Raw genomic sequence first — 17,670 nt, forward strand, 5'->3', positions numbered from 1 at the left:
AACTTTTCTAAAGCTTTTATGGTGTCTACTGCGTCTGTGGAACGTACAGGGTATACTTGAATGAAACGTGAAAATGAATCGACAATAACTAAACAATGGTGTTTACCGTTCGATGGTGGATTTAAAGGTCCTTTGTGATCAATATGGACCGTATGAAAGGGGAATGGGACTGTATCAGTCCACTTTTCGAGAGGTGCTTCGTGGATGTCTCTCCTTATTTTTTTGGCATTCAAGGCAATCAGCAATTAGGTTTTCAATCCATTTATACATTCCGGGCCAAAAAAAAAATCGTTTTACATTAGCAAGTGTTTTATCTGAACCTACATGACCTGACAGTTCACAATGAGCTAGCTGAAAAACTTTAAAGAACACTGACAGTGGTACGCAAATTTTTAAGTATTCAATATCTGGTTCGTCTGTTTGTTGTTGAATACATAAGATGTTGCCTACGAAACTCAGTTTTTCAAAGTTATTAATGTATGACATTATGGCTTTAGATTGTCGGAATTCAATTTTCTTTTCATCTTTGTTATTGTTCATTCTTAATTGACGAATTTGTTGTATTACTGGATCTTTTAATTGTTCTTGACAAATTACTGATGTATTTAAATCAACTTCTTTAGAGAAGGTTGTCAGTTTATCAATGAGTTCTCTTGCATCTTTTATTTTTGGATTTTCGGGAAGTTTTTTTGCTAATTCGGTTTTATCTATACAAGTGCTATTTTTCACGAGAAAAACTTTATCGTATTCTAGAGGAAATCTGTACTCCGAGTCTGTGGTATTAGTTTGATCAATGTAGAGTTTGTCAAAATCTAATTCCGGTGACTGGTTCTCATTGAACAATTCAAATTCCGAAATTGGGTCAAAATTTTGTTCGGTTATCCCTTTATCAGGGTAGGAATCAATTTCTGTGTAATGATCAGACGTTTCGTCTTCCTCCTGTTCTGATACAGGGGTTATTTCATGTTTGCGGTGACGCCTATAGTGGTTAATTGATGAACCATAAGAGAAATCTTCCGAAATATTGTTTATTGAGCAAAGTCTGTTTTGATTAATGTCGTACTTTTGCTTTACCATTTTGTCATTTTTGAAAATGAATTTGTCGATACCCGTTATGCTTTGTTTTAGGATTGGAAAAAAATCATCTGCTGGTCCTTTTTCATTATCACGCAAAATGAAGTATTTTTCCTCGTTACCATGCTCGTCGTAAAAACAAATGTCTTTTGGTATCTTTTTGTGTTTAAGTTGATACTTGTCCAGATTTTTAAGTTTTACATTGCGACTTAGGATGTCGGGAAAAGCTAAGTTTTTTCCTTCAGTCCAAATAATTTTCAAGTTCTGGAATTGAGAAATTACTAACTGGTATCTAAAAAACCTGTGAGAGAGTTTTCCTCTTCTACCCCATAGATACATTAAAGGCTTATGGTCGGTGTACACATATACTGGATGAGGAGAACCAATTAGGTAATGCTCATAAGTTTGTAGTGCAGATATTACACCGCAAAGTTCGCGTGCTGTGGTGCTCATTTTTTGTTCCTCTTTAGTGTAAATTTTAGAGTTAAAAGACACTATTCGTTTCCCTTCTGGAAATTCTTGAACGAGAATTGAGCCTACTCCTATAGAAGAAGCGTCTACATGCACGTGGAAAGGGTATTTAGTATCCGGTATTGCTAAGATAGTATCTTCGCTAATTCTGTTTTTAATGTCGTTAAACAGTTTTTCGTGTTCCGTTGTCCAGACAAATTTAGTTTCTGTGCGGGTTAGGTCATAAAATGGTTTGCAGTAAACATGCAAATTTTTGATGTACATGCTGTAGAATCCTAAGCAACCTAGAACTCTCATGACATCACGTTTGTTTTCAGGCGACTTAAGTGCTTTTAAATCTGCTACTCGCTTCTTGACTGGTTGTATCCCATCTTTACCTACTACATGTCCCAAGAACTGTACTTTCCTAAGGAAAAATTTAGTCTTTTCAGGTTGAGCTTTCAATCCTGATTTCCTTAAAAGTTCATGGTACTTGTCAATTATTTCAAACATTTCGGTTTCATCTTGCGCTTGCATGACGGTGTCATCAATGTAGGTTATAGCTTGTTTTTTTCTAATTAATGGTGCAAAATGGATAGTCATTATACGACTGAAGAAGTTAGGTAGACCGCATAGGCCGTAAAATCCGCGTTCAAATGTGTATTGCTTTGGACCAATTACAAAACTTACCAGCTGTTTGGTTTCCTCAGTTAGAGGAACTTGGTTATAGGCTGAACAAAGATCACTGGTTGTGAAGAAATTACCTTTTAATCTAGTTAATAGACTTCCGATTGGTTCGAGTGGCCATGAATATCGACTAAGGTCTGTTATTGAATTCAGATATCGGGCATCTATAACCAGTTTTACTGTGTTCCCCTTGGGTAGGATTATGATTGGGTTAATAAATTCTGATCCCATTTCTTTATCATTACCCATTTCCCGGATTATACCTGTTTTACACAGTTGTTCCAAAAGGTTTTCTAGTTTTTCCTAATAATGTAATGGTACTTTGGATGGTCTCTGTTTGGTTAAAGTTGAATTTGGTAAAAGTTTGACATGAAATTTTTGCTTTATCTTTCCAACATCGTATTTGTGTTGAGAGTAAACGTCTTTATTTTTAGTTAAAGTCCTCAGTAACTTGTCTAAGTTTTCGTCATTGATATCAGCTTGACTGAAATCAAATTTTTTGAGAAACGCTTGATCGGTTTTGTCAAATCTGTTAAGTTTTTCTTTGGGAAGTTCAACGGGTCTGATGTTCTCATCAGTTGTTTCTAATTGTGGCTTAAGATCCTTGAGGTCGTCGCTAAAGTCTGTTTCTAATTCGTAGTTGTTAGTAAAATCTTGTTGCCTTTTTCGCTTTTCTGTTTTCTTTTGTTTTTCAGGAGTTTTGCTTGCAAAGAAATTTTGAATTTTTGAAATTTTTGGACCTTGTTTTTCACTAACATGGAATATTTGATCCCAATTAGTGTCACTATTCATTAGGTGATTTTTGAATGCAACGTTGTCAACTACAGAAAATTCTGGGTCTTGTCTAATTTCAATGTCTTCTAAAGTGTGCCCAATAGGACCCTTTTGGATGACAACCTTGTTGTTTTGAGGATTGTTTAGCATTATTGGTAATTCCTTTTCTTTTCTAAAACACTGATTATTGTAAGTATAAATTCCTTGAACTTGCAGTTCACTTCCAATTACGAAGGAGGTTCTCTTTCTGAAGAATTCATTCGGAGGTCTAATTGATATTACTCGAGTTGATTTTGGTGCTAATGGTAGTTGCTGGTCAAGAGTTACAATTTTGTAAGAGCTAATGTATGGATAGCTTTTCGTTTGGTATCTAGATAATGTGACGGCTACTTCAGGGTAAGTTTTTAAATCAATTTTTGGAGTGGTTAGGTCAATAGATGTTACTGTAGATTCAAGGAAATCCATTCCCAACAAATTCGGCTTGCAACCATCTTTGGCTGAAACCCATGTGGTAACTTCCACTTGATGCTTTCCTTCAATGTCGAAAGAAGTTTTGAAGGTAATTTGACCTAGAAGTTTTAGTTTCTCACCATTAACCGCTAAAGTATGATTTTTGAAGCTTTCATCTCAATGTGTTGTAATTTACATAGTTCAAGATAAGTGTGGTAATTAATTATAGAGCTTGATGCTCCTGTGTCCCATAAAAACTGTGTTTCTAAGCCGTTATTTTTATTTTTGTCTCCGACGGATTGGTATAATTTAATGTAAATATGTGAGTAACTTGTTTTGTTATCAGTAGTGTTTATGAACGGAGACCTGTCTAGTTTAAATACTCGTCGTTGTGGTTCTCATTGTTGTAATAGTCTCTAGAAGTTTCACTGGTAAAGTGAACTCGAGGGCTTCGCCCTTCACTGTTATCTCTTGAATGAGTATTATGGTTTTGTCTAGTAGGTGTCCTATCTCGGTCTTGGTCTCTACTCCTATCACGATATCGATTATCTGATCTTGGAGGACCGTTGCTTTGCCTATCCCTACTATTTTGACTATTGTTATCTCTGTAAGAGTTGTTTCGATGGTTATTTTGTCGTTCCTGTGATCGGTTATCGTAGGAAGATGATCGATAATTATTTGAAGAGTTTGATGGGTACGGTGATCGATGTCGGTAGTCTGATCTAGAGTTGTTTTGATAATTGGATTGATTTTGGTTATAACTATTTCTCTGTCTGTCCCTAAAATTTCGATTGTCATAATTGTTTGATTTGTAATTTTGTTGACCTGGTGAATGGCTCCTACTACGTTTATAATTATCTGTGAACTTTTCTCGTTGTTGAGGTGGGTTTCGGTTTTCGTTTTTAAAGTCCTTGTACTTAAAGCAGAAAGCTATTGTGTGACCTGAACGTTTGCAAAACTTGCAGAATCTAGTCTGGTTTTGTTTGAATCTGGGATTGTCGTTGTTGTATGTGGCGTTTATTTTATGATCTTTCATAAGATTTGCAATTTCTGTGAGTTGGTTTTTTAACCCTTCTATTTCTATTTTATTGTCGATACTACTTGAGGCAGTACCCGTGAATTCACTGCTAACAGAAAAACTTAAGTCTTTAGTTGCTACATGATCCTGTAATTGTTGCCAAGTTGTAGCTGGGTTTTCTATTAACCGCTGATGTGCCTTTTGCTTGAGTGTAGGTGGCGTTAATCCTCTTACAAAGTACTCCATACACTTAGCGTTACGCTGGTCGTTGTTAAAATCTGGATCTGGCCATCCTTTTTCAACTGCTTTTGTTACTCGGTGTGTATAGCTTTTTATCAACTCATCTGGTTGCCTTTTAATACTCTCGACTTCAATTCTTCTCCTATACTTGTCTTTTGCGTCAGTAAAACGGGTAATGAACTGATTTCTAACTTCGTTCCATGCTAAACCTGGTGCTAAGGTTTCAAACCATTGGGCTGCGGGCCCACGCAAAACCGAACCAAACAACGCTTTTTGTCTAGCGTCGTATGCTGCTTGCAAATCAGTATCCGCAGGATCTCTTGTTCCTAGTGAGAATTGGATTTTTCTTTGTATTGAACTAAAGAATTCCTGGGCATCTTCAGATGGATCCAAACCTGTAAATTTCTCTAACGCTATGTCGGGGTACGCAACAACGTTCGCTGCCATGTTTTATTTTAGCGTACGAAAAGAATATTTTATACGAAAGTATTATTAGTTTGGGTAATTAGTGTAGAAAATATTTTTGTTATAACAATTATGTAATAAAACGCTAATACTAAGGTAGAAAGTTGAACTGTTTGTTTTGTGTTATGAATTTTATTTGTTTAGGACCGTTTAATGATTGTATTTTAAATTCAAAGTTTTTGCCGTTATCAGTACTAAAAATTTCAACCCAAGAGTAAATATCGGTTTGCTCAACGGTAAAATTTAATAACCAAGGATAAGTGCTTTCAGAGTGTTTAAATTCAACAGAGTATTGGTGAAATCTGTTTATCTTTGAAAATCTAATTTGTGTGACAAATTCTGTTTTTATAAGTAATTTAACTCTATCTGGTAAACTCGGATCGTCAGGAGAAACGTTGATGTATTTGGGTTTAATGATTTTTAAGATTTGTAAACCAAACGGGGGAATTTTATTTTGGTGGCTCATCCACACACAAGATGATAACGTTTATGCTAATTCTATCACACTGTTCTGATTTCTTAGAGCACACAAAAGTTCCTTAAAGTTTGGGTTGTTCCACTTGTAAGTTATGTAGAGTCAGCTAAATAATATGAAACTTTGCCTATTTTGTTATGTACTTTAATACTTATATTTAGATCTTGAACGTTTACTTTAATATATGACATATAAATAACATAGAACAATTGTTTTTGTTGTTTTATTAATGTATTTTTGTATGAAATTACACAGAAGACAGTATAAAAACGTTTAGTACGGGATGTTTAGTACATCAGTAGTAGTATTTTTGTAGCTATTATTGTGTTTAAATATTGTTTCTAAAGTGCTTGAGTCTGTTAATGACCGTATTTTAACATGAGACAACAACTTTTCTATGATAAATTTGTGTACAAATTGGGTTAAAAAGGCTAGTTTACGCTCTTTTAATTAATTATTGGCTAAATTTTCTGCGGGAATCTCGATCACACTGTTTTTAGTTTTTAACAAAGTTAGTAAATTCTGAAAATTTGGGTTCTCAGATGCATATGTTATACAAAAATCAGCGGGAGAATTATGTTCAAGCACGTAGAAAATAGCTAAGAAAGTAATTCTGTCAGTAATAAACCGTGTTATTTTACCCCTTCTAGTGTTTTCTATTGCTGTTAGATTAAGATGTTCTACAATAACTATTCCAGTTTGGTCCATGCACTGTTTAAGACCTCTATTGGTGAAATTTTTATAGTGAAACCGGTTAAAATTGGGGAATTCTCATCAATTTATGTTATTTTCAGGCTAATAATCTATGTTGGGGGGATAAAATTTGGTTTAAAACCCGTTATTCTTTGTTAAATTAGGGCCTTATTGAGATTTATGTGGTCAAAACTTGGTTAATATTTCCTAATTTTTTGTAAAAATGACGTTAATATGGCTATTTTCTTGAGTATTATTGGTTAAAATTGGATAAGAATGATGTTTTTAAGGCTTAAATGTGATTAGTATTCGTTAAATTATGATAAAAGTGACGTTAATTTTGTTAAAATCTGGTTAGTTTTTGAGGATTTAAGTCAAAATAATGTTTATTTGGTTAAAATTTGATTAATATTACCCCACCCGGGTCAAGGAATTGATAAAACAGAGTGAATATTCAACTAAGGAAGGCTTAAATTTAACCAAAATGGGGTTAGTTAATGTGAAAATGCAACAACGTGTGCTTAAATGTGTAGAAAATTAGGTATAAATTACACTAAACACGTATTGGGGGGAAGAATTCTGGTTAAATTTACGTTAAATTGTTTGAGAATGCTATATTTTGGTCAAAAATTTAGTAAAAATTAGACATATGTTACTCTAAATATGATTTGGGGGGATGATTTTTGGTTAAAAATCGGCTATTTAGTGTGAAAATGCTAAAATTCTGCTGTGAATTTGGTGAGAATCGGCTAAATTTAGTTTAATTAGGTGTTGGGGCGGTGAAATTTGGATAATTTTTGGTTATTTGGAGTGTATATGCTACAATTTAATCATAAATTTGGTCCAAATGGGGTCAGAAATAGTCTAAACAAGTTTTGTGGGGATAAATTCTGTATAAATTCCGATTATTTAGAGTGAAAATACTAAAATTTAACCATAAATTTGGTCAAAATCGGGTTAGAAATAGACTAAACAGGTTATGGGGGGATGAATTTTGTATAACTTTTAATTATTTAGAGTGAAAATACTAAAATTCAACCATAAATTTGGTGAAAATTGGGTTAAAATCAAATTAAATATGTTTTGGGGGGCTAGAATCTGGTTGAATTTCGGTTATTTAAGGTGTAAATACTAAAATTTAACCATAAATTTGATGAAAATTGGGTGAAAATTAGGCTAAATAGGTTTTGGGGGGATGATTTTTGGTTAAATTTTGACTATAAAATGTAAAAGTACTTCAATTGTTATATAAATAAACTAAAAATTGGACATAGATTACCCCCACCCGGGTCAGAGCAATTTTACAAGAGCATAGAATCAGTTGCCTGTTACTATTTTAATGTAAATTTACTGTATTTCGGCCGTAAATTTGATATAAATTACTCTATTTGTTTGTCTATTAGTGTGCTTTCACTTCTGTGGTAGTGGTTATTTTACTATTTTAATCCGATCGGATAGAAAAACAAAAATTCAGGCGTGATTCTTTCCTCTGGGCGCACCAGTTATCAAATTTGGCTGGGCTGCTACAGATCACACAATACGGGATCTCTTTATGTATGCCAGTCAAACTTGACAAAAGATATAACAAATCGAAGGCAAAGATATATGCCTAAGATCTGTCTGTGCTATAAGTCTCAATTTAAAGTAGTTGGGGGGCTGAAAGTATTTAATTTATAAAAGAGTAAATATAAAATTACAGCTTACTAATTACCAGTTGTGTAGTGATGAAATGGAGGTGAGCTGCTGGGCGATCGTTCACTTGGGTGTTTCTTCAGTTATGTTATTTGTCGAAAAAGAAAGTTATAAAATTAAATCTGGAATTATTTGTCTAAGTTATTAAACAATTTTGTTCGACTATTTTATTGTTAAAGTGAAGTTAAATTTTGAGAAAAATGAAAGCAGTTGTCTGCTGCTTGTTTCTGGGAGTGATTTCTGTCTCTCTAATTTTATTCCGTCCCACTTCGCTGAGAGAAACAATTAATTCCTCTCAGCTCCGTTTGGGCCGATAGGGAGCGAATCACAAACTCACGTTCATAGTGAGGTGCTTCTTAATTTTCCTATTGGCCGAGAAGGCAAGAGAATTAACTCTTTTTTATCTCACGGAAAAATTATTGAAACTCCAAAAAATAATAAAAATATAAAAAGCTGAGAGCATCAATTATTGATTTTGTAGGCGCCTGTTTTCTGCTTTTCCCCTCTTCTAAAACCGCAACAATTATGGTTTTCTTGGGGGCTTTTTATGAGACTCTATTGTCTTTTCCCCTGAAGCAATCTGCTTCATCTTTATTGAACTTGGGGGGAAAGATCTGCATTGCAACTGTCAAAAGCAGAAGTAATTTAAATCAAAAGAAACTGTGGTTTTACAGGCCGCCTACGTTCAACAACGTACATTTTCTATCCTGGATATAAGCGAGGAGATCCAGGCCTAAAGTTGTGTTATTTAAATAAGTCGAACTGAGTTGTTTAAATACTTGTGTACTGGTAGTCTTAATAAGCGTTAGTTTGTTTAGCGCGCGGCGAAAGAATGGTTAATTAGCGCCTAAATACGTTCGCTCTAATGCGGGATTAATTATCCGCTCATTTGTAACGGCTCTCGTAATACTACAAAAGTGAAGTTTATTTTTGGGGGTTTCTCGAGTTAATAATAACGGCAGTGTTATCAGTTGCTCAATAATAAACAAGTAGCTTAGCAGAACAAAAATTTCTCAGCCGATTTAGCGAAGAATGCAGCTCACCGAAAAGTGAACCTGCTCAATGGAAAATATGTTTCACCATGGCTACTACGGGGGCTCCTTAGGAAATAGAAACTTGCTGATACGGGATCTGGTATAACTGTTTGTCATGATTGGCTTCAATTTCTGAGATATATGCGACGATTGAAACAAAGCTGAAAACCTCGAAATGCAAAAAAGCGACAAAGACATTACTCCCTAGAAGACATTGCGGAAAATAGGTGGAGTAATTTTTAATTGATTTTTATAATTCCTAAAAAGAAGAAAATTTATTCCTGAAATAGAAAAAGTGCTTTATAGTTTAGTAATGAAATGTGATGCGAAGTCAACAGCTTCAATGTCATTTCTCAAAGGCATTTGTCTCAGTAATTTTAAAATATTTGTCCTTTACTGATCGGTTTCAGTCTAAACTGTAGCTTTCAGAATTGAATCAAGTTTTTTTCCATCAAAGTTAAGAACAGTTTAAGAGCTAACCTTGAATTGCGCTCACATGCACAAGTTGTATACAAAAAGTCAGCTTTGTTTTGCCTAAGCGTGGAAAAGTGAGTGAACATGTAGTAGATTGTAAACAGTTTTAGACAAATACAGTTGAAGACGCGTGGAAACTTCCCTCTGGATATAGTAACATTTAAATGCCTTAGAAAGGCGTTTCTTGTCAATATTTTTGAAATTACCTTTGCATTTTTTGTTAATGAAAAACAGGAAAAAGAAACTTGTTAAAATTCTTCTGTAGCTTTGAGTTTTTTCGAAAAATTCTAAAACCATCTTAATTTTGTCAAAAATTTCAGAGAATAGTCATGTGAAACGAAGAATAGTTGGGATTGACAAAATAACGCAGAACAAATTATAAAAAAAATCGAAATGTGCTGACAAATGTTTTGCTGGAGCGCTAATTGACATAATTGTAAGTATTTCTGGTGCAAGTGTCGATTTCTCATTGAACAATGGGACTTGATATGAACCTATTAAAAGAAAACTAATTATCACGAACGTTCTCAAATCTGGTTGGTTAATATCTCCTTTTCAGCTAATAATCCATTTGGCTAATTTTCATTCCGGCCCAATTTTCTTGCACCCCTTTTTTATTCTTACGATTTCTGATGCAAGTGTAAATTTATCTTTGAACAAAACAGGCGCCAAGCATCGAACTGTCCAAATGCCGAACAGGCGTCAACAATTTTGGAATTTTTCACATGATACAGCATTAATATTGTAGCCCAAAGTTAAGGTCAAGACTCGGAACCCTTTTTGACGAATTGGCGTTTTCAAGTTTTTATATTTTTGCTCATTTTGAATTCGTGCAATTTGGGATGGAAAGAGTTTTTCTTCGTCAATGCCATAAAACAGTGAAAAGAAACTTTAAAAAACAAAAGTGAAAATCAAGTATTTGTCGTCATTTCAAAAATGTTGTTCAAAATTAATTGATAATCCATTTTTTATCAAGGATCTCAAAGCTCGCTCAGTTGTCAGGGACCAGTTTTTCTGAAGGGGAAGATACTTAAAAAACTATATTTTACTTTTTCTGGTTTCTGTATTTTACGTCATTTTTATGTACTATTTTCAGAGACAAAAAAGGTCAGGCAGTTTTTGAATTTCAGCTACGTGAAATTGAAATCTAATATGTGAACTATTCGAAAACATATTATGACCATTAAGAAATTCAAATACAGCAGTTTTGGCCACTAACTTTCATTGGTGTCCAAAAAACTAACCGACGTAAAGATTAGCCAAAAAATGGGCTTTGTAGCAGCTATAATTGCTTGAGATAACTGCTATATGCAAACATAAGAGGGATGCGCAACTATCTATCTCTCTTACAGATGAAATTAACGCACTTGGTCATGCCTAGCGTGCCACGGTCATGCCTCAGCAGCCTATGGGACTCGATATGTATCTATCACATCCGCACAAACTATCACGACTGTCCTCAAATCTGATCGGTTAATGTCTCTTTTCGGCTAAATTACATTCGCTAATTTTCATTCCGGCCAAATTTTCTAGCACCTCTTTTATATTTCTTCCGATTTTTTTGTCCAAACCAGATGAGAATTTTTCATAGTTTCTATGTCATAGTTTCTTCGTTACTATGCGTTCGTTTTCAAGTTATTATGCTCATTGATCAAATACTGCTTTTCAATGTTTTAAAATAAAAATATTTTGAAATCTGTAATTTTGAAAACTTTTGCTATTTTTTTTGTCATAAAAATTTTGCTAACCAGTCTCTTTAGAGTTCTCAAGAAATGCTTTTTGGTTGGCAAACATCAAAAATTTTAGATTCTGGTTCCTAATTGTCGTCAAAAATGAATTTTAAATGTACTTCCCAGCATCTTTTTTTTCTGAAACCAAAACATCAGCGGCATTTGTTAACAATTTTTTCATCTATATTTTTCTCATTTTGAGTTGGGATAGGTTTAGATTTTAAAACACACATTTTATCAACCTTTGTGTAGATCCCTTCCACTATGTTTAATTTCAATTGTTTTTGTTTGGTATTTTCGGATCTCATCAACACTATTCAGATCTTTTAGCGCCTGCCTTTTCTACCTAGCGGAGCCATGAAGTAGCCCTAAAAACTCAACCTGGGTATCATAAATATGTCTGGCTTAGTCTACTCCTGATAATAAACAAACTTTTATCAAGTCTGAAGAGCAGTTGATGTTAAATGTTAAAATGTTAAATACGCTGTTTAATTATAAATAGCATTTTTGACAATTAATAATTTAAAGCTTTTACATTGAATGAGGAAAGTAAACAAAGACAGCGGTATTGATATTTAACAGTTAATTACAGGAGAGGTCAGAGGTCACAGTTATTGGCCTTGATATGAACATCAGTCAAACTGAACAAGGCCATCCAGCTCAGATCTTGAGCGGGGGGGGGGGGGGGTGGGGGAGGTGACTAGTTTCGAGGTTCTTTGGGGGTAATATTTAAGAATTGCCTGCGATGACGTCGAATTGCAAGAAAATCCTTTTCGTCTCAATTTTTAAACTTCCTGTTGAAATTTTGTTCGCAGCATGCACCGCAATTCCTAAACTTTGTAGAATTTTTCAAGGCTGACACCTCGACATGGCAGAAAAAGTTCGGCACACAGTGAAATTTTATACGCTTTGATTAGAGATCTGCCAGCTAAGTTTGCGGCTTCAAGTTCTTGGAAAAAGCATCAATAATTAATGTCATAGCAAAGTGCGTAGCTAAAATGTTTGTAGCAGCCATCATCCAAAAATTATTATTATTATTTTCTAAAGAAAGAAAACAGTTTTATAGTGGTGTTTTATCACCTGTCAAATCTTTCGGCCGACAAGTTTAAACCCATTATCTTTTTATAATAATACTGTATACATTGAAAAATAAGTATATCCCAAGAAACTTTATCCATCATTTTTTGTAGATTCTTTGAAGAAGATTTCATCCCTTGAGATAAATTTTTCAGGCAATGCATAAGCAGTTCTTTCTATTTTCAGCCTTTTAGTCTGCAGGTTTTTTGAAAAATTGAGTAAAATAGATATTGCAAAAAAAAGTTTCCGCCCAATCTACGACCTTCGTTTGACTGATGTCCAATTTTGACCTGACTTGAAGTTTCAGATATCAGACTTTGAAGAAGAAATGTCCACCGGGCTCTATTTCGATCAAAAATAATTTACTTTCAATAAAAAAAATCCGTTAAAACCCTGATTGTTCTCATCCCAGTCTAGGCAACGTAATTTTATTTTTCTGCTGAAGGGTTGACGATCCAGGAGGGGGCGGAAAGTTTTCAGGCTTCGGTGATTCGTCCAGACCCTCATAGTCGGATTCGCCCGACGACTCGGGTGAACTTCGTACGGAGTTCACGTGTTTTTGCAAGTCGGGGTAAGAATGCGATTTATTCCTTATCAATGGCAGCTTGTTGTACGAATAGCTCTTGGCAGGTATGTTTATAGATTGGCAAAAATCATCGTCGCTGTGATTGGCTAGAGCTTGAATGAGGTAGCCCCGATCGTTGCTTAAGGGGGGTAAAGACGAACACCCTCGGCTGCTGCTTGTTAACGACTGCTTTTTGTGGTGATTGGTGCCTCGTTCAAGCATCGCGGGGGAGTTGTAATACTCAACGCAGCCCAAAGCGGGCAATGAGACCTTTTTAACAGGCTGCGATTTGACCTCGTTTAGCTCATAAACGGCAGCACCTTTACAACATTGTAAACTAGAAGTTGAATCGTTTTTTTGCCGCTCAGACCTTTTCTTTTTCTTTCTGATTTCAGTTGTCGAGTTTTGGTTTTTGTTCTGTTTCTGATAAAGTCTTAAGGGAGGTATTTTTGGACTGGTGTTTTCGCCAATGCTATTTGCATGGTTTTCGTTTCTCGGACCCCTCGTGCTGAGCTCTGATTGGCTGTCCGAGTGGTGGATTGCCATAATTGGAATATCGTTGTTCGCTTCCTCTCCCGAATCACGGGGCGAGTTGAGAGAAAACCTGAATAAACAAACTTGAATGGACTTCTATCAAACTTAACGTTAAATTTAACCTCTGATTGAGGCAATAATGAGACGATAATCTAAAAATTTTGTATTTTCCTTCTTTATGACATAATTCTTGGGAAAAAGGGTTGAATATACCCACGAAGAATCTTCCATTTTGATGAAACTGTGAGTGGGTAAAACGATGTAAGAGTGGGGTGACAATGAGACATTTTGAGGGGATTGCCTTAGATGGGAACGTGAACGCACTGATCTGAGAAAAAAAAATTAATCAAAAAGCCTAATATTATCTGGCTGCCGCATCTTTATTATTGCCTGTACGATCGAAAAAAAACACTTTTGTGGAGAAAAGGCAAAGCTAAGATAAAAAACAATTCAGGAGAATCTTTAAAAAAATTATGAGAAAAATAGAAAAACTAATGATATACCAATTTCAAACGCATTCACGGTCATCTTTTCAAATGAAAACTATTAATATTGACAAAAATTTAATTCTAAAAATAAACTGGAGACCTTTTCAAAAACTCTTTATCTGTGAAATGAGCAGAAAGCTTAGAAGACATATTAAGAGAAAACTTATGGACGTTTTTTAAAATTTGTCTGTTTCCTCAATTTTGGCAGATAAAGTTTTGCAATTGAGTGCAGACCGCTGAATAATATTTTAACATGATAGGATGCGAAGCAAAAAAGGTCAACTTATATCAAAATGTTATAACGATAGTTTTTTAACTTCATATGCAAAAACAGTGTGCGCATTTAAAAACGCAGAAAAAGGTTCTCAACTGAATTTTGTCAGTATATAAAAACTCATGAGCAAAAATAGGTTCTCCACTTCACAATAAAAAGTGTTGAGATAAATTTTATCTTTGTTTTTGCTCAGCCGAATTATCACGCAATCAAACATTTTATCATTTGGTAATGAAAATTCAAACAAACTTGAATTGATTTTGCGAAACAAAAGATAAATAACATGACACAAGAAAGCACTTATACAGACTGTTTGAATTCAATCAGAAAATTGATGCGAAAAGCTAATAGTTTCTATTATTGAAATTAAACGAAACTTTTAGTGTAGTTTGAAGGAAAAAAAGGAGGCAGAGATAAAAAGAGAAAATTACCTATAACTAACACACCAAATATTTAACGAAAAACAAAGTAAAGATAATAGGTTTCTTTAAAATTTATTTTTTGACTTTAAAAAAATCACTGTTGACTGAAAACATGTCAACATGTATGCATTTTAATGTTGCACTTTGCTTCTGTTTTTGTTGAAGAGAAATCTGAAATTATTACTTCATAAATCAAAATCGAGAAATGTATCTTTATGACATTTAGTTTAGCAAAAAAGTCTCCAATCGCTGAAGTCGAAAACATGATTAGTGGTTCTAACTCTTTTGATGGAAGTAGCAAAAAATTTCTGATATCTGCTTTACTGTACATATCGATTCACCTTATTGTTAATTTCTGTTACTGTGTTAAAAAAGTGAGCTCACCAGTTTGTGGAAAAAGTGCATATCCAACCCCATTTCAAAAGCGGTAGCAAGTTAGATATAAAGAATTATCTACCGATTCCCCCCATGCTTAGCGCTTCGTCAATACTATTTTATCGCAAGGTATATAAGCAGTTTTCGATAACAGTACAATGAAAGCCTTGCGCAGAGCAAAATGGCTTCTTGAAAAATCATTCAGCCGTCACTCAGTTGCTTCTCTACTGCAACCGGTTGTATGAGTTACTTGACTCAATCAACAAAAAGCCAATGGCAGCGTATCTCGACATAGCAAAAGCCTTGGAAACCATCAACTTTAATGTCTTACTTTAAAAAGTACGACAAAATGGTTTTGATAACGCTTTATTGAAATTTCCTGCGTCATATTTGAAACGATTTTTAACAGCTTGGACAAAATCTGATTTTCGACCTCTTGGACAAAATCTTATTATTCTTTTCATTATTTTTATTATTTTTTTTAATATATTAGTATTATTATTGTTACTATTTTTATTAATATCATCACCATTATGATGAATATCTTTATTATTATTATTATTATTATTATTATTATTATTATTATTATTATTATTATTATTATTATTATTATTATATCAATATTATTAATATTATTAAAATTTTTGTTATTAATAAAATATTTTCATTATTAATATTTTTATTAATATTATTTTTATTTTTAATATTAATTTTGTTAATATTATTATTATTATTATTGTTATTATTATCATTATTAATATTAATACTATTGTTATTATTATTAGTATTATTATTATTATTATTATTATTATTATTATCACTACTATTATTTTTATTATTATTATTATTAATATTATTATTATTAACATTTTATCGTTTTAATTATTTTTGTTAATATTTTTTATAAATATTAATGTTATTATTATTATTATTATTATTATTATTATTATCATTATTATTATTACTATTATCATTTTTATTAATATAATATTATTATTATTATTATTATTAATATATTATCATTATTTTTATTTTTAGTAACATAATTATTATTATTACTATTAATATTGTTTTTTTTATTATCATTATTAATATTATTACTATTGTAATTATTATTGTTACTATTATTATCATTATTAATATTATTATTTTTGTTATCATTTTTATTTTTTTTTAAATTTTATCATTATTATTGTTATTATTATTAATATTAATATTAATATTACTTTTATTTTTAAAATTATTATTATTAACATAATATCAATATTCTTATTTTCATTATTATTATTATTATTATTATTATTATTATTATTTTTAATATTAAAATTAATATTAATATTAACATTGTTATTACTATTTTTATTATTGTTGTTATCATTATTATCATTATTATTATTATTATTATTATTATTATTATTATTAATATCATTATTATTATTATTATTATTATTATTATTATTATTATTATTATTATTATTATTATTATTATTATTATTAGTATTGTTAAAATTAATATTATTATTATTCTGATTATTTTCATTATCATTTTTATTTCGTTATAATTATTAATATTATTTGTGTTATTATTATTATTATTATTATTATTAATAATATTTTTATTATGATTATCCTTTTTATTATTGACTATTTGAACATTATTATTATTCTTTTTATTATTATCGCAAGATATATAAGCAGTTTTCGATAACAGTACAATGAAAGCCTTGCGCAGAGCAAAATGGTTTCTTGAAAAATCATTCAGCCGTCACTCAGTTGCTTCTCTACTGCAACAGGTTGTATGAGTTACTTGACTCAATCAACAAAAAGCCAATGGCAGCGTATCTCGACATAGCAAAAGCCTTGGAAACCATCAACTTTAATGTCTTACTTTAAAAAGTACGACGAAATGGTTTTGATAATGCTTTATTGAAAATTCCTGCGTCATATTTGAAACGATTTTTAACATCTTGGACAAAATCTGATTTTCGACCTCTTGGACAAAATCTTATTATTCTTTTCATTATTTTTATTATTATTTTTAATATATTATTATTATTGTTACTATTTTTATTAATATCATCACTATTATGATGATGGTTATTATTATTATTCTTATTATTATGATTATTATTATTATTATTATTATTATTATTATTATTATTATTATTATTATATCATTATTATTAATATTATTTAAATTTTTGTTATTAATAAAATATTATCATTATTAATATTTTTATTAATATTATTTTCATTTTTAATATTAATTTTATGAATATTATTATTATTACCATTATTAATATTAATACTATTGTTATTATTTTTATTAGTATAATTATTATCACTATTATTATTTTTATTATTATTATTATTATTATTATTATTATTATTATTAATATTATTATTATTAATAAATTATCGTTTTTCTCATTTTTGTTAATAATATTATAAATACAAATGTTATTATTCTTATTATTATTATTGTTACTTTTATCATTTTTAATAATATAATATGATTATTATTATTATTATTATTATTATTATTATTATTATTATTATTATTATTATTATTATTATTATTATTATTATTATTATTATATTATCATTACTTATATTTTTAGTAATATTATTATTATTATTACTATTAATATTGTTTTTATTTTTATCATTTTTAATATT

General features: G+C 31.4%; 1 protein-coding gene across 1 annotated transcript in view; it reads right to left on the reverse strand.

Moving 5' to 3' along the window:
- Window positions 1-12,585: 12,585 nt before the first annotated feature.
- LOC142339870 (uncharacterized) overlaps window positions 12,586-17,670 on the reverse strand; it is a 10,502-nt gene continuing 5,417 nt past the window's right edge. The window contains exon 2 of the mRNA XM_075390189.1: window positions 12,586-13,502. Within this exon, the coding sequence (XP_075246304.1) occupies window positions 12,737-13,502 (766 nt within the window). The 3' untranslated portion in view covers window positions 12,586-12,736. The remainder of the gene's footprint in view (window positions 13,503-17,670) is intronic.

This window comes from Convolutriloba macropyga, chromosome 5 (genome assembly GCF_964194025.1).
Source record: "Convolutriloba macropyga chromosome 5, txConMacr16.3, whole genome shotgun sequence".
Lineage (NCBI taxonomy): Eukaryota > Metazoa > Xenacoelomorpha > Acoela > Convolutidae > Convolutriloba > Convolutriloba macropyga.